The sequence below is a fragment of the Bos taurus genome, chromosome 11 (assembly GCF_002263795.3).
Source record: "Bos taurus isolate L1 Dominette 01449 registration number 42190680 breed Hereford chromosome 11, ARS-UCD2.0, whole genome shotgun sequence".
Lineage (NCBI taxonomy): Eukaryota > Metazoa > Chordata > Mammalia > Artiodactyla > Bovidae > Bos > Bos taurus.
The window spans coordinates 3,869,068-3,893,116 of NC_037338.1; the positions used below are offsets into that span (position 1 = coordinate 3,869,068).

Genomic DNA, 24,049 nt, shown 5'->3' on the forward strand with positions numbered 1-24,049 from the left:
GATGTATATTTTGTAATATATAACAATGTTATATGCCCTATATATAATATCACATATATTGTATATATGATAATATGATATTATACAAAATGTACAGTTATATATTGGTTTCCCTGGTGGCTCAGTGGTAAAGAATCTGCTTGGCAATGCAGGAGACATGGGTTCGATCCCTGGATTAGGAAGATCCCTTGGAGAAGGAAACAGCAACCCGCTCTAGTATTCTTGCCTGGAGAATCCCATGGACAGAGGAGCCTGGAGGGCTCCATAGGGTCACAGAGTCAGACATAACTTAGCAACTAAACAACAATAGTCATACATTAGATAGATAGGTAGACAAATAAATGGATGGAGCCACACATACATGGTGTATCCACTTAGGAAAGAGTGCAAGAGAATTCACTTTTCTTTAAGAAGGTTTTATCAAAATACATTCTCAAAAACACTAATCCTCAAGATGTCCTGAGGGAAAAAGGAGTCTAATGTCTAGTAAGTTTGGGAAGGACATTTATTTCTTTTCTAGAGACACATTAATATATTAGAAGCATTGAAACATTCAGCAGTAAGTAGCATCTGTTGAAAAAAGTTTTTAATTCAATATTTTCCAAATTTTCTTGACTACAGGCCCTCTTTTCAGTGATATCTTAATGTCTCCATGAACTAGTGCTTCCTATATAGGTAAAAGTTTTTTTAAAAAAAATCTTAAACATTGTATTAAAATTTACAATATTAGGTCCTTTTGATGAATTCTTGGTAGCCTACAGAAACCCACTGACGAATGCTGAATATAGAGAAGTGGTTTTTTAAAAGCCAGTTAACACACACACACACACACACAATAGAACTAAAGCTCTGAACCACTAAGTAAACTTCTCCAGAAAATACCTTATAAGCTGTTCTGAATTTAATGAGTCTATTCACTGGGTTTTTTTTTTTTTTTTAAACAAACTCAATCCTAAATGTTTTAAGTAACATATTCATTGAGAGACAATTAACCAATTATAGAGACATATCTGTCTTTGTGACAAATTAACAACTCAAGAAATACAATAAATCTCTTCCCAAAACATCATTTTTGTCCTTTTTTCTGGTTATAGACAATCCAAAAATGATGCTAATATCTCTTAGATTACTTTGTCTTTAACAACAACACAAGAAAAGCTTCTAACTCCTTCAATGTTAGAGATTTAGAGATAAATAAATTGACTGTTTTATTGCAGTATGATTCTGCAGAAGACTATTATTGTTTTTATTACTTTTATTGAATCAGTTCTCATTTATGTTTCATGCAGACATGAGATTTCTATCTGGACTAACTTTGAGTTATATTGAATATACTCTTAAGAAAAGTTATAGCAGCACAGAGCAGCACGGTTATAAAATTCACTATGTTGACCAAATTCAACCTCTCATCAGGAACTCCACAGAATTTCCAACCAAATAATCAAAAAGGCATTAGCTCTCACTAATTAGTTCAACCCTAAAATGAAGGCTTCCCTGGTGGCTCAGATGGTCAAGAATCTGCCTACAATGTGGGCGCCTGGGTTCGACCCCTGGATTGGGAAGATCCTCTGGAGAAGGGAATTGCTGGCTACCCACTCCAGTATTCTGGCCTGGAGAATTCTAAGGACAAAGCAGCCAGGTTATAGTCCATGGGTCACCAAGAGTCTGGACACAATTGAGTGACTTTCACTTTCAAAATGAGTACAGTTTTGAAAAACAAGGATGACAGTTATTACATATTATACTCACAAAGGTGGGCGATTTTAAACACCACAGGCTCACCTTACTCTTTCTTTAGAATCTCCAAATGTCTCCTTTAAGTTCGTCAGGTCAGGATAATAGCTTTCAGGAGGTGATATTATTTCCACCAAGCCAGAACTGATTTCTTTAGAAAATCTGTCATGAGAAAGGTGGGCTGAGTTATAGAAGTTCTGTGGGATTTTATATCTTAATGATCAACTTAAGTATTTAACAGAAAAATACACCAGTAAAGTATACTGCTACAGTCACAATGTGGTAAGTGAAGCAGCTCATCACTGATTCGTTGAAATTCTAGGCCAACTGCAGGGACTGACGTCCCCCCAAAATTAGAATTCTTAAAAAGCAATCAAGGTGCCGCAGAAAATAAGAAAGAAACACAACCTAATGCATGTGTATGTATACCAATATACACATATATTAGCAAAACCAGTTTTTTCATTTTCAGGAACGCTTAGTTGTGGGATACAGACTGTATGTCACTTTAAAATAGTATTTCTCACCTGGGGGTGATCTTGTCCTGTGAGGGTACATCAAACTATGTCTCAATGTCTGCAAGTTGTGCAAGGATAGGAAAATTTGTCCTAAAGTTTTTAAAATCCATCTTCACTGATTCAAATGTAATTTGCTTTGCATCTGCCTTCTTCATTACTTCAGGTTTGCAAATCTCCACAAAACACAATTACTTGCCTTTACACAAAGTTTCCTGGTGCTTCACCACCCTTTTTCCTGGGCTTGGTTTTCTTGCACACTGAGCAAGAAGGAACCAACGGAATCCTTGTATAAGCCCCTCAGACCTGCCCATGTGCTCTGTGGGAAGGGGGACCAATGATTGCCTGGTACCTATATTTAAGGATTCTACACCAATTTGTGCTTGTATAAAGGCTGCCAAGAAAGTGAGCAATTGAGGGGAAATCTAACAAATGCACAATTTAATCCTGAACTATGCATATATTTGTAAAAATTTCTGGTTTTAGCATACTGATAGACAAAGATAGAGCCATATTATCCTAGAGTTGGCAAACTCTTTGGCTCCTCTTTTGTCTTGCCTAATTCACATAAAAATACGTCTTTTGGGGGCAACAACAGATACATTTCAATCAAGAAACCCATAGCAGGACTAATTTTATGATATCACTATGAAATCTACAAGGGCAGTGTTATAAAAACTAATGGTATCGGCGATGAAGAGTCGGATAGCATCACCGACTCAATGGACAGGACTTTGAGTAAACTCAGGGAGAGACTGGAGGACAGGGAAGCCTGGTGTGCTGCAGTCCATGGAGTTGCCAAGAGTCAGACATGACTTAGCCACTGAACAAGAACAACAATGGTATCTGCAACTTACTAAGCTGTCCACCTATTACCTGCTACGTGCTCCACTCACAATAAACTATTAATAAACCTTTGCATATTTTTAGACATTATTAGCATTGAGATTTGAAACTGGTTCCTGACTGGCTGCCCTGACAGCAGAAAATTTTTCTCTTGGTAAACAGAGCGTGAAAGATTTAAGTGATCTCATTTAGTGTCATTGTTATTCAGTCGCTAAGTCGTGTCCAACTCTTTCTGACCCCATGGACTGTAGCACACCAGGCTCCTCTGTCCTCCATTATCTCCCGAAGTTCGTGTGCATTATGTCTGTGATGCTATCTAACCATCTCATCCTCTGCCACCTCCTTCTCCTTTTGCCTTTCATCTTTTCCAGCATCAGGGTCTTTTCCAATAAGCTGGCTCTTTGCATTAGGTGGCCAAAATATTGGAGCTTCAGCAACAGTCCTTCCAATGAATATTTGGGGTTGATTTCTTTTAGGATTGACTGGTTTGATTTTCTTGCAGTCCAAGGGACTCTCAAGAGTCTTCTCCAACACCACAGTTTCAAGGCATGAATTCTTTAGCACTCAGCCTTCTTTATGGTCCAACTCTCACATCCATACATGACTACTGGGAAAACCACAGCTTTGACTAGATGGACCTTTGTCAGCAAAGTGATGTCTCAGCTTTCTAATATGCTGCCTAGGTTTGTCATAGCTTTTCTTCCAAGGAGCAAGTGTCTTTTAATTTCATGGCTGCAGTCACCATCTGCAGTGATTCTGGAGCCAAAGAAAATAAAATCTGTCACTACTTCCACTTTTTCCCCTTCTATTTGCCATAAAGTGGTAGGACCAAGTGCCATGATCTTAGTTTTTTTTTTAAATGTTGCCTCTCTCTCTACTAACTGTCTTTGAGGTTAAAGACTGTTATTTGATAGTGTTATATATGACATTCAAGTCTTCTCTATAATGAAATACACCAATGTATCCCATCAAGTAACCCGATATACATACGTATACTTTATGATAATTTACATATAAAAGACCAGTGGTAGGTGATCTAATGAACACTGAACTCCACAGAAAAATGAACTATAAAAGGAGGTATTTTCTTTTCACAAAAAGCAAGAGATCATAGTAACTAAAATATTTTCAATTCCATAATTAAGAACTTACTCTTTCTCCAGGTTGGCTACAACACCATTTACATAATCAGTATCTGTCTGGGAGAGAAAAAAAAAATTATACCAACATTCATGTTTCTATGTTTTTATATCTTTATTTCATATTTAACTTTTAAATCTGAACTTAAATAAATGATTAAAACATTCATTGGAAACATGAAATTTTCAGATAACTTATGGGATTTACATAAGTTGTACTCTATGACCCTGCCATATATCACTGAGTATTTACCAATACAATAAGCAGATTCTTAAGTTTTTATTGCTTTCAATTGTCTCTGTCTCCATTCAATTCAGCAGAAAAAAGTGAGCACAGAAACTATTTCTACTTCTGCAACATCCAAACTATAAGTAGTGAATAAATACCAGACACAGCATGCAATAGGGAAAGAATTTCCACTTGGAATCATAAAATCTAGGTTCAAGATTTGTCTCCCGAGCTACTGGTCTGTGTGATCTAAAATCACTATGCTGAGCCTCAGTTTCCTATCCTATTTAAAAGAAAAAAGGGTGGGAGGAGATAATATCTCAGAGACTATGACATTAAATGAAAAAGCTATGTAATAAAAAGCTGTGTTATTCTTTATTACTTTTATTATTTTATTTTTAGGCTGATAATGAGAATCCAAGTCAAGAGCGTGTTAACAAATCAGAAAAAAAAGTTTAACAAACCTGTCAACTTCTAAAGTATATACAAGTGGACAGCCAATACTCCCAAACAATTTTAACTACAGTGACAGCTTAAAATGCTCAATTGTTAAAAGGAATCAATGATATATATAATATGATCTATGTTACAAAGACTGCCAAAACACTTCATACTTGAGGAAAACAAAACTCACCAAAAAAGATAAAGCTTTAAGCCTGGATATGACAAAACCACTGAATTTTTTTTTTAATTGTTTTAGCAGAAGTCTTTTTTAAAAAGTATTTTGACTGTAATTTCTGTTCATTGAAAGTAACTCCTATTTTACTGTTAAAGACGTAAGAGTGAGGAAACTCATTAAGAATGTAGCCTTCAAATTCCTAACAAAGAATTATGGGAATACAACTAACACACAACTCAAAACCCTCCATCCTTCCCCTACACAAACCCAAACACATCTCACCACTCATCAGGCTATGATTTTGGAGAACACAATCAATTCTGGTTTGTGTAACCTTTAGTGAGTTTACTAATACCTGAAATTCAATTTGATAAGCATTTATTAAGAGCCAGTGATCTGCCTACCCAAGGAAATGGGAATACAAGACACAGAAGAGCAGCTCCCTATCCCAGGAGTCTGTCCAAGAATAGTCTTATGTGAACACAGATCTATCATGTAATGTATAATAAAACCTAAAACGCAAGTGATCCATACCTAACAGTACACACAACCCTTACGTTGCACATTAACTGACATTAAGATTTTTTTTTTATGTGGACCATTTTAAAGTCTTTATTGAATTCGTTACATACAGCTTCTGTTTTGTTGTTTTATTTTAAGTTGAGAGGCTTTGTGGGATCTAGCTCCTTGACCAGGGATCAAACCCACACCTCCTACACTGGAAGGTAAAGTCTTAATCACTGCACTGCCAGGGAAGTTCTACATGAAGACTTTTTAAAACGTAATACTGTTACCCAATTATCAGAATGTATCTCTGAATCTATGACTGAAATATTTATTCCAAGGGTATGTAAGTGATACGATATGATTGAGATAGGTGGGGGAAAAGAGTAGACATACATTGAAAAGAAGAAAGAGCATTTACCCCCCCCTTGGAATATCAAGTCTTTTTTATGGTTAAGCAAAATTATTTTTTAATTAAAACCAAAAGATGTATAAATACATACTGAAACACAGATGAACCCTGAAGACATTAGGCTACGTGAGAGAAGCCAGTCACAAAGGACCACGTACAGTTCATAACTGTACTTTTAAAAACTGTCCAGAATTTTAAAAAAAATCTGAGACAGAAAGTCTCAGAGACAGAGACAGAAAGTAGATTAGTGATCTACTAAGTAGTGTCTAAGCCTAGAGGTAAGCAGTATTGATGAGTAATGGCTAAGGGGTGCAAAATTTCTTTTTTAGATGATAAAAAAATCTTCTAAAATTGATTGAGATGATGGCTATAGAACTCTGACTTTAAATAGGTGAACTGTATGTTATGTGAATTCCAAATAAAAATCAAAAACATAAAACCAAGAAAAAAGTTAAACATAGAAAAAGAAGGATTTCAGACTGTGCATACCAAACTGTGGGTCAGCTTCTCTTAGGGATATATAAGGAAAAGTTTAAGAAGCATAGAAGCAGGTTCAATAAGTCACTAATAGTGACAACTCACCACTGTAAAGTCACACATACGTAACCACGCATCAACATGTATGCTTGGCTTAAGAATCAATTTTACCAGTAGTGTGTAAATTAGATGAAAGGAAAGTAACAAATTCCAATCTTTACCTTAAATCAGTAATTTATACAGTCCAATTTAAAAAGAAATAATTCTTTGCCAAATGTCATGGCAGTCAGGAAATTGCAACAGAGTCAAAATATTTCCAGAAACTTTTGATTAAACTCAATTAATATATAAAATATCATATCACTTTTGAATATGCTATAGCTGTTATGTTCTGTGATACTGCAAAGAACAAATATGTGAAACAGAAATCTGAGTAAAAAGATACTTCTACAAATAAATTATAGAAACTTATTTCTAATGGTCCAATGAATAAAACAGAATGTTAGAGGCAACCTCCTATGAAAAATAAATGTTGCAAATGTCAGAGAATTTTAACAGATACCAGCTGTAAAACAGTCACTTGGATGAAAAGAAGAAATTTTAAGCAGTAGATCAAAAAGAACATAAAATTAAAAAGACTGAATTTTAAATCACTTGAAGGTAAAAACTGTCTTTAAAAAACTGATTCTGTGTTTAAAGAACATTTTTAAAACGTCCTTTATATATGGACAGAGGGGCCTGGCAGGCTACGGTCCATCAGGTTGCAAAGAGCTGGACACGACTAAAACAACTTAGTACACTCACACTTTACACACATAAGTAAATTTACTATCTTCTTTCTACTCATTTCATTCCACAAATATTTACTTAGTGTCTACACCATAAGCAGGGATATTTATATCCACAGCATATCCATATCCTCAAACTCTGAGTGCATGCATGTTCAGTTGCTAAGTTGTGTCTGACTCTCTGCAATACCATAGACTGTAGCCCGCCAAGCTCCTCTGTCCACGGGATTCTCCAGGCAAGAATACTGGAGTAGGTAGCCATTCCCTTCTCCAGGGGATCTTCCTGACCCAGGGATCAAACCCAGGTCTCCTGCATTACAGGAAGATTCTGAGCCACAAGGGAAACCCTTAGACAGGGTATGTGTAAGATAATCCACTGGAATACATCACAGTGTAAATTTTTCTATTTTGGATATATTTTAGAGGGTATAATATACTACTATTAGTATACACATGTACAAGCTGGGAGTATGGGATCAATGAGATGCTGAGCAGGAAGGCTGGGCTCGCAATGCTATACTGGGTGAGTCCTGGTGAGATAGGAAGGTTGAACTAGCCAAACAAGCCACCAGGTGGTAATGAAAATAGGCCACAGAAATAAGGATGCTATCAGCCACCTTTTACAGTTACCTTCTAAATAACCCCTGCTGGCTCTCTGTTGAGGTCCTTTAATGGACTGGAACCTGGTGGTCCGGAGTCGACTGATAAGAAAGTAAAGAGCACGCAGCCCGGCCCCGTGGTGCCGGAGGATGTGGCTGGGGGCACGGGGGTGGCAGCGGGGCAGCGCTGGCCCGGCGCAGCGGGGCTGAGCCCAGCAAGGGCCGGGCCTCGGGGGCGCCCTCCCCGGCACCGCGGGGAGGAAGATGGAGATGCACATCTCATGCCTGTTTCCCGAGCTGCTGGCCATGATCTTTGGCTACCTGGACGTGCGTGACAAGGGGCACACGGCGCAGCCTGCAGGCTCCGGGCATCCGCCGGGTGCAGATCCTGAGCTTGCGCCGCGGCCTCAGCTACGTGATCCAGGGTATGGCCAACATCGAGAGCCTCAACCTGAGCGGCTGCTACAACCTCACCGACAACGGGCTGGGCCACACATTCTTGCAGGAGATCGGCTGGCTGCGCGCGCTCAACCTGAACCTCTGCAAGCAGATCACTGACAGCAGCCTGGGCCGCATCTCCCAGTACCTCAAGGGCCTGGAGGTGCTGGAGCTGGGCAGCTGCAGCAACATCACCAACACTGGCCTCCTGCTCATCGCCTGGGCCCTGCAGCACTTCAAGGGCCTCGATCTCCGCAGCTGCCGCCATCTCTCGGATATGGGCATCGGGCACCTGGCAGGCATGACGTGCAGCAGGGCCGAGGGCCGCCTGGGTCTGGAGCAGCTCACGGGGCAGGACTGCCAGAAGCTCACGGACCTGTCCCTGAAGCACATCTCCTGGGGGCTGACGGGCCTGAGGCTCCTCAACCTCAGCTTCTGTGGGGGCATCTCGGACACCGGCCTCCTGCACCCGTCACACATGGGCAGCCTGCGCAGCCTCAACCTGTGCTCGTGCGACAACATCAGCGACACGGGCGTCATGCATCTGGCCATGGGCAGCCTGCACCTCTAGGGGCTGGACGTGTCCTTCTGTGACAAGGTGGGGGACCAGAGCCTGGCTTACATTGCACAAGGGCTGGATGGCCTCAAGTCCCTGTTCGGGCGCCACTTGTTGAGGTCCTTTAATGGACCGGAACCTGGTGGTCTGGAGTCCACCGATAAGAAAGTAAAGGAGAGAGAAAGAGGCTGATATTCCTTGGTTTACGCAGAAAGCCAATAAAGCCGCTGCACAGAGCTTGTTCTGTTCACGAAGGCCTCAGGTGCCCTCTAGATAGGGTGTAGGCACAGAGCGCCTTCTTGAGAGGGTCTTAGAAGCCTGGGCAGGAAAGTGAACCCAGAGGACCTCTGCGCTCCAAGGAAATAGCCTGAGAGAGAAAGAGAGACAAAGAAAGCAAGACATGGGCACCAAAGCTCTGATGGAGCAAAGGTGTTTTATTCAACATTGTGTGGGTATTTACACTGTCTTACAAGGTAGCTATTTTCAGCAGAGATAAAATCAAAACTTACAAGCTATCAAGGAAACATGAGGTCATCCATATGAAAGAGAGAGGGTTGTAAATAATCACTTTTACCATATGGTTCATAAAAAGGAAGAGGGTACTTATCACCATATAGAAAAACTAATGAAGGAAATGCCTGGATTCCTCAGCCCCAGGGAGAGGCTTGCCTCTCCTCTTAATTCCTGAATATTCAGGAATTAATAAGGAACAGAGAATTCCTGACAGATCCAAAACAGCACACTGTTCCTGACAATGCTTCCTGACAGCTCTCCATTATTCCATCGACAGCTTTGCTGAAGTCCTCTGTCCTTGCTCCTAGTGGCTACATTTTCTTCCAGTTATAGGTCCCTTGTTTTGGCTCCTTGGCATGCAGGATAACAATAATAAATTCTTATTTGATACTGGACATCACAAATGGACAGGGCTTCCCTGGTGGCTAAGTAGTAAAAAAAAAAAAAAAAAAAATCTGCCTGCCAATGCAGAAGATGCAGCTTCAATCCCTGGGTTGGGAAGATCAGCTAAAGAAGGAACTGGCAACCCACTCCAGTATTCTTGCCTGGGAAATCTGGGAAATCAAACCAGTGAATCTTAAGGGAAATCAACCCTGAATATTCATTGGAAGGATTGATACCAAAGCTCCAATGCTTTGGCCACCTGATATGAAGAGCTGACTCATTAGAAAAGACCCTAATTCTGGGAGAGATTGAAGGCAAAAGGAGAAGAGGGCAACAGAGGATGAGATGCTGGATAGTATCACTGACTCAGTGGACAGGAGTTTGAGCAAACTCCAGGAGATAGTGAAGGACAGGAAAACCTGGCGTGCTGCAGTCCATGGGGTCATAAAGAGTTGGACACGACTTAGTGACTGAACAACAACAATAAACAACTAAAAAGCTGGGCAAAATATATGATCCAGCTGTTCTCAGACAGTGGACAGCAGGCTGTGCAGGATGGGATTCTCTGAGAGAGAACTGAGCATCACGATTGTCCCGACTTTCGCCTGGAGACATTTCCAGATCACACTGCAGGAAGGGAAATCTGAAGACAGCAGCTGGAGAGTGCAGAACAGACTTGCCAAAAGGAGACTGACTGCTGCACAGAAAATGACTGTGTCCTTGAGTGCGTGCTGGGTGGGGACCCAGTGAGAATTCCAGAAAGATAGCATGTACACATGACAAAAGGATTAAAATGACAGGCATGTGCCACAATGCGGTTGGCAGCTCATAATAAATTGCAGACCTACCAATGAAGGTAGAACCTACCGGAGAAGGCAATGGCACCCCACTCCAGTACTCTTGCCTGGAAAATCCCATGGATGGAGGAGCCTGGTAGGCTGTAGTCCACGGGGTCGCTAAGAGTCAGACACGACTGAGCGACTTCCTTTTCACTTTTCACTTTCATGCATTGGAGAAGGAAATGGCAACCCACTCCAGTGGTCTTGCCTGGAGAATCCCAGGGGTGGGGGAGCCCGGTGGGCTTCCGTCTATGGGGTCACACAGAGTCGGACACGACTGAAGCGACTTAGCAGCAGCAGCAGCAACCAATGAAGGTAACAAGTACCACAGTTAGTGTGTAGTTTCTGAAACAGTCAAGCTATCAACCTAAAGGAAATCAGCCCTGAATACGCATTGGAAGGACTGTTGCTGAAGCTGAAGCTCCAATACTTTGGCCACCTGATGCGAAGAGCTAACTCACTGGAAAAGATCCTGATGCTGGGAAAGATTGAAGGAGAAGGGGGTGGCAGAGGATGAGATGGTTAGGTAGCATCACTGACTCAATGGACATGAATTTGAGCAAACTCTGGGAGATAGTAGAGGACAGAGCAACCTGGCGTGCTACAGTATATGGGGTCACAAAGAGTTGGACGCAACTGAACAACTCATGAAAAGTCTCCGAGTTCATGAAACACAAGAAAAGACTGAAGAACTGTCATAGATAGGAGGAGATTAAGGAAACAGAACAACTAAATGCAATGTGATACTTTGGCTTGTACACTGGATAGACAAGTGACCTTAGACGTAAAAACATGGAATCTGAATCATGTCTACAGTTTGGCTAATAGCATTATGTCAAGATTAATTTCCTGGTCTTAATCATTCAAATGTGGCTACGTGAGTTATTAACATTAGAGTCAGTGCAGTGAAGGGGATATTCTGCATCACTTTTCCAACTTTTCTGTAATTCTAAAATTATTTCCAAATAAAGTATTTTAAAGTGACTTACTAGAAAAGACCCTGATGCTGGGAAAGACTGAGAGCAAGAGGAGAAGAGGGGTGGCAGAGGATGAGATGGTTGGATGGCATCACTGACTCAATGGACATGAGTTTGCGCAAACTCTGGGAGATGGTAAAGGACAGGGAAGCCCGGTGTGCTGCAGTCCATGGCGTGGCAAAGAGTCGGACACGACTGAGCAACTGAACGACAACAAAAGTGCCTTCAAAGAAAAAAATAGCCAGTCAGGCATCTTTTCTACTTGAAGCTCTCAAATGACTTTCTACATCAGCAGTTTGCAAAACAGACCCACTCTTTGTTTTCATAAACTAAAAACTTTACTGGAACACAAGCCCACCCTTTTATTTACGTATTGTTTCTGGCTGTTTGGGGGGCTACAACAGCAGAGTTGAGCAGTTGCAATAGAGACTGAATGTCCTGCAAAGTCTAAAACGTTTGTCATGTGGCTCTTTACCAAAAATAAAAACTTTTTGTCAGTTCTCTGACTGAGGGTAAAAGTCACATTCTCGTGATGGCCTGGCGAGTCCTAAGCGATCTGGGCCAACCCTCTCCTCCACCTGCTGCCCACTGCTGAGCCCCTTACCTTCTCTGCTCCGGTCACACAGGCCTCTCCTTGCTGGTTCACAAAACGTGCCACGCAGTGCTCTCAGCTCAGGGCCTTTGCACACACTGTGAGTCCACTTGGACTGTTCAGCTGCTGCACCCTTCAGGTCTTTGCCCAAAGGTCCTGATCACTCAAATAAACCGGTACTTCCTTTATTATTCACTCTGATTTATTCTCTGCTACCATCTAACATATTATTCACTACCATCTAACACATTTATCTGTCCTTCTTGACAATGTAAGTTTCATTGGGAAGAGGCTTTGTTTCATTCAATGATATGTCTAACACCACAGTTCGGTAAATAACTACAAGCAACTTTTATAGGACATATAGATACACACACACACACACACACACACACCTCTCCTGATCAGCATTTGTGTGATTTATAATCAACGCATAAGTCTGTGTGTGTGTGTGTGTGTGTGTGTGTGTGTGTTAGTCGCTCAGTAGTGTCCAACCCTTTGCAACCCCTTTGACTTAGCCCACCAAGCTCCTCTGTCCATGGAGTGGATGCCATGCCCTTCTCCAGGGGATCTTCCTGACCCAAAGATAAAACCCAGGTCTCCCACATTGCAGGCAGATTCTTTACTGTTTGAGCTACCTGGGAAGCCCAACATCTTAAAATCTAGCTGCTAAAAAAAATTACAGGTCAAAAATACTTCTGAAGTACCAAGACAGTTACCTGTGATTTAAATTCAAGAATAGAAACAACTAATAACTAGACAGATCATCAGCAAGTTTGCAAAAGGCATGAACACTATATTCAATAATGGAAAAGATTGTGAAAAAGAATATATATATATGTATCATTGAGTCACTTTGCTGTATAGCAGTCATTAACATAATTCAACTATACTTCAACAAAAACTAATCAAATAAATAAAAATAAAATGAAAATATAGAAATGATAAAGGCAATAAAACTAAGAGTCAGTTCTTCGAAAAGATCAAAAATGATAATCAACTGAACAGCATCACAAGAAGTATTTCTACTTTCCCTGATGGCCAGTGAGCTGGCGATCTCAGAGGGGGAGGAAATGGGGAACAGAAAGGAAGGGAAATGGGGGTGGGGGAGGAAGAATGAAGATAGGAGACTGCTGTTTTCATTCTATCGGACTCTTGTGCATATATAACTTAAATGCACTTAGCTTTGTGCATATATAACCAACACTAATTTTTCAAAAAAAGAAAAGTGTACAGAAAAAATTATTCTTGTGTAATTCCAGACTACAAGTTAAGGGCACAATCTACGGTCTAGTGGGTTTTTTTTTTAATCTCCTCCAGTACCTTCCCCATTTTAGTGCTTCAATAAATACTAGTTCAATGAGTAAAAGCATACTTAGAATGAAATCTATTCTTTTGCCTCTATTAAAAAAGATGACAAACAGGTAATGATGCGAGTTTGAGAAAATGTTAAGTCTAGCGATGGCCACCGTTTCTGAGGAAACTGCACTTGTCAGGTGCTGTGGGGTGGAAGCAAGTCCCGAAGCCTTCAGGTCAGAACTCCAGCTGAACGCACAGTGACTGTCTAACCAACAAAGACCAAAGCGCTCACACAGAGCTCACCCAGGAACACCGCGCTGACGTCACACATGCTCACCGGTGAGAAACAGCTACGACTGCAAACTCCATTTTCGGTAAAACCAAAATTAATAACCAAAATTCTCACACTCAAAAGGAACCCAGTTTGATTCCAGTAATCCAAGGTAACATGCAGAATTGTGAAAACTAGCTATACTTGCAGGAAGCAGCCAGACTCTGTGGCAGTTACAAAGGCATGGTTTTTGATCAAAAACTAAAACAAATCACCAACTAGCCTGTGCCGTCTCCTCCTATAAATCAGGAGTCTAGAGAAAAAAGCCATTTCCTTCAATGATGATTCACAAAGAAGGAACCAACACAGCAACTAAGGAAAAACACAAGAAATAAAGAAGAGCTTCATCAAAACCTGTGAACAAAAATAACTACATCAATAGCCATAAAACATAAAACAGGACCAAATACTTCTTCATTAATTTAAAAGAAAAACACACCCAGTTGAAGCTGTTGTGAAGCAACTGCAGATAGTAGAAATGATTGGAATGATTCTAAAATATACACAGAAATGCAAAAGACCTAAAGTATCTAAAATAATCTTGAAAAGAAGAGAATTGGAGGACTTAATCTTACCTGACTTCAATACTTCAAAGTTATAGTCATTAAGATAGTGAGGAATTTGTATAAGGATCAACCTACAGATCAATGGAATAAAACAAAAAAAGACCCACACTTATAGGATCACCGGATTTTCAACCAAAGCACCAAAGAAATCCAATGGGGAAAGGAACGTGTTTCAGTACCTGGTACAAGAGTAAATGACATCCATATAAGAACAGTGAACTTTAATGTGACCAAAAAATTACCACTAGATGGACTGTAGACCTAAAGCAGGAGTTGAAGTGTGAATTTTTCAGAGAAGAAAATCTTTATGATTTAGGGGGAAGCAAGGGTTCCTTAAGTCATGGAGAGCAACAGTCATAACTGTTGACAAAGTCAGAAACATTGACAAATTAAACTTCATCAAAATGAAAAGGTTGTGCTCACTAAGACAAGGCAAAAAGATGCACAGACTTCCACAGATTGGGGGAAACATTCACAAAATCACGTATTTGACAAAGGAATGGCATCCATTATATACAAAGAACTCTGAAAAACTCAACACCACCATCCAAATTTTTAATGGGCAAGGTTCAAATTATGATAGATAGAGATGTGATAAACACAAACACGAAAACATTAGTAGAATTCAGGTAGTCTGTAAATAGGTATTTACTGTAAAATTCTATCAATTTTGTTGTATGTCTTAAAGTTTTCATAATAAAAGGTACCATTCAAAAGTTCTTTCTTGAACTTAAAGAAGACTTGACTCCATATACCTAAAGAATATATCGTGTGCCAGGAAAAATGATCCACACATAGTTGTTAAAATCAAGACATATTATAGCAAAATTAGTAGGCTTTAAAACTGAAAAAGAATCTTCTGGGCAATCAGACTAAATATGGATTACTTGTAGCAAAAATAAGAAAGCTGGAATAACATCTGTCTAGTTTCAGCAACAGCACTATACTACTCCCCTAACCTCTTAGGGAAAAAAAAGAAATTCCTCACATGAACCTTTCTTGAGGAAAACGAGAAAATGAACTTCAATCAACAGATTTAAGTAGGTTAAGCAAGTAAGTAGATGGGGTTCCCAGGTGGAGCTAGTGGCGAAGAACCCGTCTGCCAATGCAGAAGATGTAAGGGACACGGGCTCAATCCCCAGGTTGGAAAGATCCCCTGGAGCAGGAAATGGCAACCTGCTCCAGTACTGTTTGAAAAGGTCCACGGACAGAGAAGCCTGGCGGGCTACAGTCGCTGGGGCTGCAAGTCGGACACAATTGAGCACACACACCAAGTAAGTAGCTACACTATGAAGCATGAGGACCAAACTTCTCATCGTTGGAGCAAAAGAGATAAAACTAAGGAATGAGCTCGGAGGCCAGAATAAACCCTGTGGTATTGGGCTGCACCTCCCAACAGACACACACAGGATGCACACAGATGCACACTATGGCCATGTAAGATGCCGACATTTGGGGAGATCGGCGACAGGGTACCTGGGAACTCAGCATAACTTCTGCAAATTTCCTACAAGTTGAAGATTATTTCAAAATAGTTTTTAAAAATGAAATGTGAAACTTCCCCCCAAAATAACCAATGCAAAAAAACAAAAAGCCCCTACCAACAAGAAAATTTAAGAACACTCTTGGTCATCTCCTTGGTCGAAGAGGAAACACAAACCAAAATCACAGATGGTGCAGGGTAGGGGTAGGAAATTAATAGATACAAAAAATATAGCCATTTATAATGACTTTAAATGGACGATAATCTGCAGAAACACTGAATCCCCATGTTGGACACCTGAAACTGTAACACTATAAATAAACTATACTTCAATTTCACAAATCATGGACTAATAAGAATTGAAACATTTCACATTAGAACCTATGGGATACAGCTAACACAGTACTCAAAAGAAAATTTATATTAGTTCTTATATTAGCAAAAGGAAAAAATAAATAGCATATAATAAATCAGCGTAGCATCTGGGTCAAGATGTTTGCAAAGTATAAAATGGGAACAACAAAAGCGAAAAATTAATAGTGTTAAAAGCAGACATTAATAAATTAGAAAACAAAAGAGAGAAATTATGAACCTAAAAGATGGTTTAGAGGATAATGAGTAAAAGCAGACCCACTGGCTAACCCATCAAAGGGGAAGGGCATACAAACACACACATGAACAAAGAGATTACGGCGGAATCATCACAAAAAGAACAGTACTTTGCTCCACTCTATATAAAGCAAATTTTCAAACTTATAAAATGAACCACTTTCTAGGAAGGCATTTTATCAAAACTGACAAGAAACCTAGGTAGCTCTTACTGTTCTAATATGAAAGTCTGTTAGTATTATATCATCTATGTAGAAACGGGGAGAAAAATAACACATCCACGCCTACACTCGTGAAGCATCTCTGAATGGGGAGAAAACCGTAACAGGCGAGGGGGCCGTACCAAGCGCCGTGCTGAGTGAAGGCAGGCAGAGAAGGGCACGCATCACACGCCACCCCTTACGTGTGGAATCTAAAGAGAAATGATGCAAATGGATGTATTTGCAAAACAGAAACACACTCACAGACTTAAGAGAATGAACTTACCGTTGCCAGGGGTGGGGTAGGGGAGATGGAGGCGGGAAGTTTGGGAGGGACACATACACACGGCTGTGTTTAAAGTGGATCACCAGCAAGGACCTACTGTAAGCACAGGGAACTCTGCTCAGTGTTATGTGGCAGCCTGGATGGGAGAGGAGTTTGGGGGAGAATGGACACATGTATATGCATGGCTGAGCCCCTTTGCAGTCCACCTGAAACTATCACAACATTGTTAATTGGCTAATGTCCAATATAAAAGCTTAAAATAAAAAATCCAACAACAACAGGCAAGGGGAACAGCCTAACAGGAGAGACTTTTTGGGGTATATAACACACATTTATAATTTTTAAACCATATGATCCTATTACCTGACCAAAAAATTAACTAAGTAGCAAATAATTTTCCCTTGCAAATAAAACATAGAACAAAAAATTAAAATCCACAGCAACTGGATCAATTCTCTCTGGTTATTATTCAATTTGTTTTCATTTACAAATTTACCTGCTCTGCAAATCCTGCCCACAGGCCTGCTAACCAACTAGCACTACTGACTCAATTTAAATCAAAGAACTTAAAGAAGCATACTAAAGGTCTCTGGCACTCTCACCGCAAAACTCAAACTAGGATGTGTACAGCAGTAAAACCGGAAACTGAGGAAAAAGCAAAACTTTCTCACGCCAAATATTAAAACACTCCAAGGAGCCAGAAAGTCTCTAAACTCAACTTTTCAGAGACTACTTTTAGGTATTTTCCCAACAAGATGAATTTGTTATTTCATTGTAGGATCACAACTTGAAATCTATTGTTTAGGAACTTAAAAATAATTACATATGGCTTTCAGATTGTTTCTAGGCAAACAGGATCTTAGTTGGAACCAACAGAAATTGACTCAGGTAGAATAGTTAGAAAAACAATTTACTGAAGACTACTGGTTAGAATTCACAGAACCTCCAGTGAGGCTGAGGAACCAGGCTAGGAAGGCGGCAGAAATAAAGCGGGGTCAGAGCCAAAAATCACAGAATGGTCACAATGCCATAGCTTTCAAGTCCTCACCATCCATCAATAGTCGGTGCTCTGGACTCTGCCCCTGTACTCCCTGGAGACCCCAATACCACCACTGTCCATCACCAGAATGCACTGTCCATGATCTCTGCTTCTTTAGAAAAATAATGCTAAACATATTTTCCAATTTTTTGCTATTGGCATTTAGAAGTATAAACTGATCCTGTATCCAGCCACCTTAATAAATTCTCCTCTTACTCAAAGCAATCTGCCTGTTTTGGAGGGGTTTTCCATGTCATCTGAAAAAACTGAAGCTCCATGCAAAGTCCGGGAAAGGAACAGCCACATAGCTGAGCTTAGGTCACATGACTGAACAAGTCAAGCAAATATCTGGCATTTTTTAGTTTCCACAGTGGGAGGAAGACACTTTCTTTCAACAAGATTCATTAAATGGGGAATTCTCCAAAGATAAGAAAGGAACATAAAAAAATAATTTTTGCTAAAATTCAGAGTATACTGTAGGAAAATATTCTGCCAGAAATGATGGTGACAGAAATAACATTATAGAAATGATTGTGAAATAAGAAATATTATAAATTAATAGTAAAATATATACATAAAAATAAGACAACCAAGGATCACTGGGATACAAAAATAAGAATTATATTCTAAGTATAAGGAAACACAAGAGTGATGCAATCTTCAAATAGGAATACCACCCTTGGTTGGTATCACAGATCCTTCAGAGCACGTGGCATTCATTCCTCTCTACTTCTCCTGCAATTTCAGAATGCAGTTACTGAACTCTCAGTAATGCACCAACAGCCAACTGTTCAAAACCTTGAATTTTCTGTAAATATCTCATCAAGTTAAACCAATGGATATTTAAGGAAAAATCATCAGAGAGGAACAAAGAAATAGAAACACAGCAGATGATTACTTTTCTGACTCTCCTTTCTTCCCCAAGGGGCATCTTACGGTTCCCCACTTCAAGGAAAAAACACAAAGAACAGAAAGTTCAACAAGGATGAAGAGACTATGACCTGCTTCACTGCCTATGTGTATTCTTGTCTAGTTTTTTCAATTCTAATTTTCTCCTCACATGTTAAAGTAGACTCATGGTAATTCATACTTTTCTAAAAGCTGAAAAGGTTAGCCAAACACAAATTTACTTTGGCCAATTCACTCTAGGTTAATTTCAAATGGGAGAGTAGGGGAAACTTTCATAAGAGGGATGAGCTGGGAGCTGAAGGAGGAATAAGAAAGAAAAAGGAAGAAGCAATGTTTAGGGTGAGAAATAACACAAAGGGAATCAAGACCATCCAAGGTCTATGTAACAAACTGACAGCAGAATGACCACAGCCCAGACCTACTAACCCTATGATGTCAAGTGACAGTGAAAGTCGCTCGGTCGTGTCTGACTCTTTGCGACCCCATGGACTATACAGTCCATGGAATTCTCCAGGCCAGAATACTGGAGTGGGTAGCCTTTCCCTTCTCCAGGGGATCTTCCCAACCCAGGGATCGAACCCAGGTCTCCTGCATTGCAGGCAGATTCTTTACCAGCTGAGCCATAACGGAAGCCCACACTATGATATAAAGAACCTTTAATAAACAGACCAGAAACCTGGAAGAGAGGCAGTTTGGAGAAACCAGATTAATTTAGTTATGGACAGATTAAGAGTTGCCCATAAAATACTTCAAATAATGTTATCAAGTCAGCAGTTGAAAGTAGAGACTCAAGAAGAAGCTAGAGATCTAGATTAGGAACCATCTTACACGAAGATCATGGTCAGAGTCATAGAACACACATTTGGGAATAGTATTAAATGAGTCCCAGGCTACCAGACACTTAAGTGAAAACTCTTAATCAATGTTGAACCAAATGTGGGGATTAATAATTTTATACTGGGACTTTCCTCAGTGTGAGCTCATTGCACCTCCCTGCAACAATGTTGACCTCAAAGGCATTATTCTCCTTTTAAAGATGAAGAAACTGAGGCTGACCAAAAAAACTACCTGCTCCAATGGCAGAATCCAGACCCTGAACACAGGTCATGTGACTCCAAACCCAGCATTATTACATCTTAGTGATCAGAGAAACAGCTACAGCAAGAGGGCCCTGAATCTTCATAGTGTTCAAAAGCTATAACAAACCTAGACAGCACATTAAAAAGCAGAGACATCATTTTGCCAACAAAGGTCCATACAGTCAAAGCTATGTTTTTTCTAGTAGTCATGTACAGATGTGAAAGGTGGACCAGAAAGAAGGCTGGGTGCCAAAGTACTGATGCTTTAGAACTGTGGTGCTGGAGAAGACTCTTGAGAGTCCCTTGGACTGCAAGGAGATCCAACCAGTCCATCCTAAAGGAACTCAACCCTGAATATTCATTGGAAGAAGTGATTCTGAAGCTGAAGCTTCAATATTTTGGTCACTTGATGCAAAGAGCTGACTCACTGGAAAAGAGCCTGGTGCTGGGAAAGATTGAGGCAGGAGATGGGGAGACAGAGGATGAGATGGCTGGATGGCATCACCAACTCAATAAACATGAACTTGAGCAAATTCCAGGAGACAGTGAAGGACAGGAAAGCCTGGCGTGCTGAGGTCCATGGGGTCGCAAAGAGTTGGACACAACTGAGCAACTGAACAACAGCAAGCGTTTATCTCTGTCTTTAAGCTGAGTACAACTTTTCAAATGAATAAGGATAGTTTTTTATTCTATAGTTTTTAAATTTTAAGGCTTTTTTCCTGATAAAAATCAGTACAAGCTCGTTGCAAAAAAGTTCTAATCTTAGGTCTTTCCTGGTGGTACAGTGCATAAGAATCCACCTGCCAATTCCTGGGACACAGACTTGATCCTTGGTCCAGGAAGATCCCACATGCCATAGAGCAACTAAGCCGTGCCTCACACTACTGAGCCCACACACCCCAGAGCCCATGCTCCCCAACAAGAAAAGCTACTGCAATGAGAAGCCCGGAACCACAACTCGAGAAAGCTCCCACACAGAAACAAAGACCCAGCACAGTCAAAAACAAAGAGAGAGCAATTTTTTCAGTTTTAATTTTACAAAACTAAATGCAATATAAAGTGGTATCTTCCCAAAATCCCCGTTCTCAAGATATCTGCTACTAACAGTTTCAAGTCTAAGAAAGTCTAAAAAAGAGGGGATATATATAAATATATACACATATATAAAACTGACTCACTTTACTGCACAGCAGAAACTAACCAACATTGTAAAACAGTGAGACTTCAATAAGAATTAATTTAAAAAATGGTTCCCAGTCTATTTCACGAGACCATTTTCTCCATTCATTTGTCAATGCACTTTAAGAGCTGTATGAATGTGTCATGTGCTGGAATATATTTAAATACTCAAAAATGTTTCTACTGGATCAATTTTTAGAAGCAGGATGTTAGCTCACAGAGGAGACCTGACATTTTAACAGCAACTGACAAACTGCTTTCTAAAGAGGTTGTACCAATTTCTACTGATATACAATGTGTGATTGACAAATTTGATTAATTAAAATGTAAAATTTCTATAACAGACAAAAACATCATAAACAAAGCTCATGCAAAAAACAAACTGGACAAGAGTTAAACAGTCAGAGTTCATTCATATGAAAATTTCTTACAAATCAACACTTACAAATGAAAATGAGCAAAGGCTACTCAACATCACTCATTATCAGAGAACTGCAAATCAAACCCACAATGAGGAACCATCTCACATCCGTCAGCATGGCTGCTATCGAAAAGTCTACAAACAATAAATGCTGGAGAGGGTGTGGACAAAAGGGAACCCTCTTACACTGTTGGTGGGAATGCAAACTAGCACAGCCACTATGGAGAACAGTGTGGAGATTCCTTAAAAAACTAGAAATAGAATGCAACCCAGCAATCCCACTGCTGGGTGTAAACATCGAGGAAACCAGAAATGAAAGAGACACATGTACCCCAATGTTCATTGCAGCACTGTTTACAACAGCTAGGACATGGAAGCAACCTAGATGTCCACTGGTAGATCAATGGATAAGAAAGCTGAGGTACACATATGCAATGGAATATTACTCAGCTATAAAAAAGAACAAATTTGAGTCAGTTCTAACGAGGTGGGTGAAACTGGAGCCTATTATACAGAGTAAGAAAGAAAGTCAGAAAGAAAAACACCAATACAGTATATTAACGCATATATATGGAATTTAGAAAGATGGTAACGATGACCCTATATACAAGATAGCAAAAGAGACACAGATGTAAAAAACAGACTTTGGACTCCGTGGGAGAAGGCAAGGGTGGGATGATTTGAGAGAATAGCATTGAAGCACATATATTACCATATGTGAAACAGATGACCAGTCCAAGTTCAATGAATGAAGCAGGCCACTCAAAGCTGGTGCACTGGGACAACCCAGAGGACAACCCAAGGCGGAGGGAGGTGGGAGGGGGGTTCAGGACAGGGGGACACATGTACTGCTGCTGCTAAGTTGCTTCAGTCGTGTCCGACTCTGTGCGACCCCATAGACAGCAGCCTACCAGGCTTCCCCGTCCCTGGGATTCTCCAGGCAAGAACACTGGAGTGGGTTTCCATTTCCTTCTCCAGTGCAGGAAAGTGAAAAGTGAAGTCGCTCAGTCATGTCCGACTCTTAGCAACCCCATGGACTGCAGCCCACCAGGCTCCTCCGTCCATGGGATTTCCCAGACAAGAGTACTGGAGTAGGGTGCCATGACACATGTACACCCGTGGCTGATTCATGTCAATGTATGGCAAAAACCACCACAATATTTCAACTAGCCTCCAATTAAAATAAATGAGTTAAATAATAATAATATTATAAATACAAATGGCCCAAATATATATAAACCATGTAAACCCATTCAATAGACAAATCCAAATTAAACAAAAGCAATGTATTATCATTACCTATCAAATTAGCCAAAATAAACTTGAAGAATAGTAACATTATCTCACAGAGCCTGGGGACAGGGTACCAAGCTCTCTCCCAGACTGCTGAAAAGGGACATGAGCAGCTTAACTTCTGCACGGCATCTTGCCCAGGTGTGAAAATTTAATGTATGTGGACTTTACCCAGTAATTCCATGTTAGTTAGGAATTGATCCTGCATCAGTACCAGCCAAGTGCACAACCATTTATTTATAGTCATGTTCAGTGCACTGTGAAAATAGCAAAAGTGTGAAACAGTCTAAATCTGTCAATCAGAAACTAAATCTAGAATGTTAAAAACCATACAGTGGAATGTTACGATGCCATAACAATGATGGTGTGACAGCTATCTGTTTTAGCTTGGGAAAATGTCCATGATACTAAGAGATATACAGAACAATTCCATTTACATATATGTATACAGCCAGGGGAAAAATGTCTTAAGATATATGTATTTCATATTTCATACCTCAAGATATATGTATTTCAAAATAGTGACAGTAGTTATATCTATATGGAGGAATTACAGGCAATTTTTCAATATATATTTCTGTAATGTTCTGAACAACATATATGTGTTTATTCTTTATATATAAACAAGAACATTTTCATTTAAAAAGAGACAGGAAACACTGAAAAGTTGGCAATCAGTGGGCCAGAATCATCAGATGAGGTTATAAAACCTTCTTATGTTCTGAAATTCTATATAATAATTAAGGAAATATTTATTCCAGGGTGCTTCTTCCTCATTAAAAAAACTTGCTCCAGATTTACTCTTTCCCCATATCTTTTGAGGAGACTAAAATAAAAGAAATATAGTATTTATCATTAACATGATGTTTGACTTTTCATTTTTTGACTTTTTAAAGTTTCTTTGTTTTGAAATGAAGGACAACTGCTTTACAGCACTGTGGTGGCGTCTACCAACACCACCATGGATCAGCCATAGGTTTATGATAATGTGCTGGACCTTGGCAGTGCAGAGAAGGGGGAGGGAGGATAGAATTGATAGAAACACCACCATGGATCAGCCATAGGTTTACGATAATGTGCTGGACATTGGCAGTGCAGAGAAGGGGGAGGGAGGATAGAAATGATAGAAACACCACCATGGATCAGCCATAGGTTTACGATAATGTGCTGGACATTGGCAGTGCAGAGAAGGGG

The 24,049-nt window shown here is 40.0% G+C and overlaps 1 protein-coding gene and 1 pseudogene across 3 annotated transcripts in view; one reads left to right on the plus strand and one right to left on the minus strand.

Moving 5' to 3' along the window:
• MGAT4A (alpha-1,3-mannosyl-glycoprotein 4-beta-N-acetylglucosaminyltransferase A) overlaps window positions 1-24,049 on the minus strand; it is a 126,417-nt gene that overhangs the window by 34,840 nt on the left and 67,528 nt on the right. For all 3 annotated transcript variants that reach the window (XM_024998334.2, XM_059891023.1, NM_177520.3), the window contains 2 exon segments: window positions 4,248-4,294; window positions 1,783-1,896 (listed from right to left, as the gene is read on the minus strand). In XM_024998334.2, coding sequence (XP_024854102.1) covers window positions 1,783-1,896; window positions 4,248-4,294 — 161 coding nt within the window.
• On the plus strand, window positions 8,127-9,138 carry LOC101904107 (F-box/LRR-repeat protein 14-like; annotated as a pseudogene).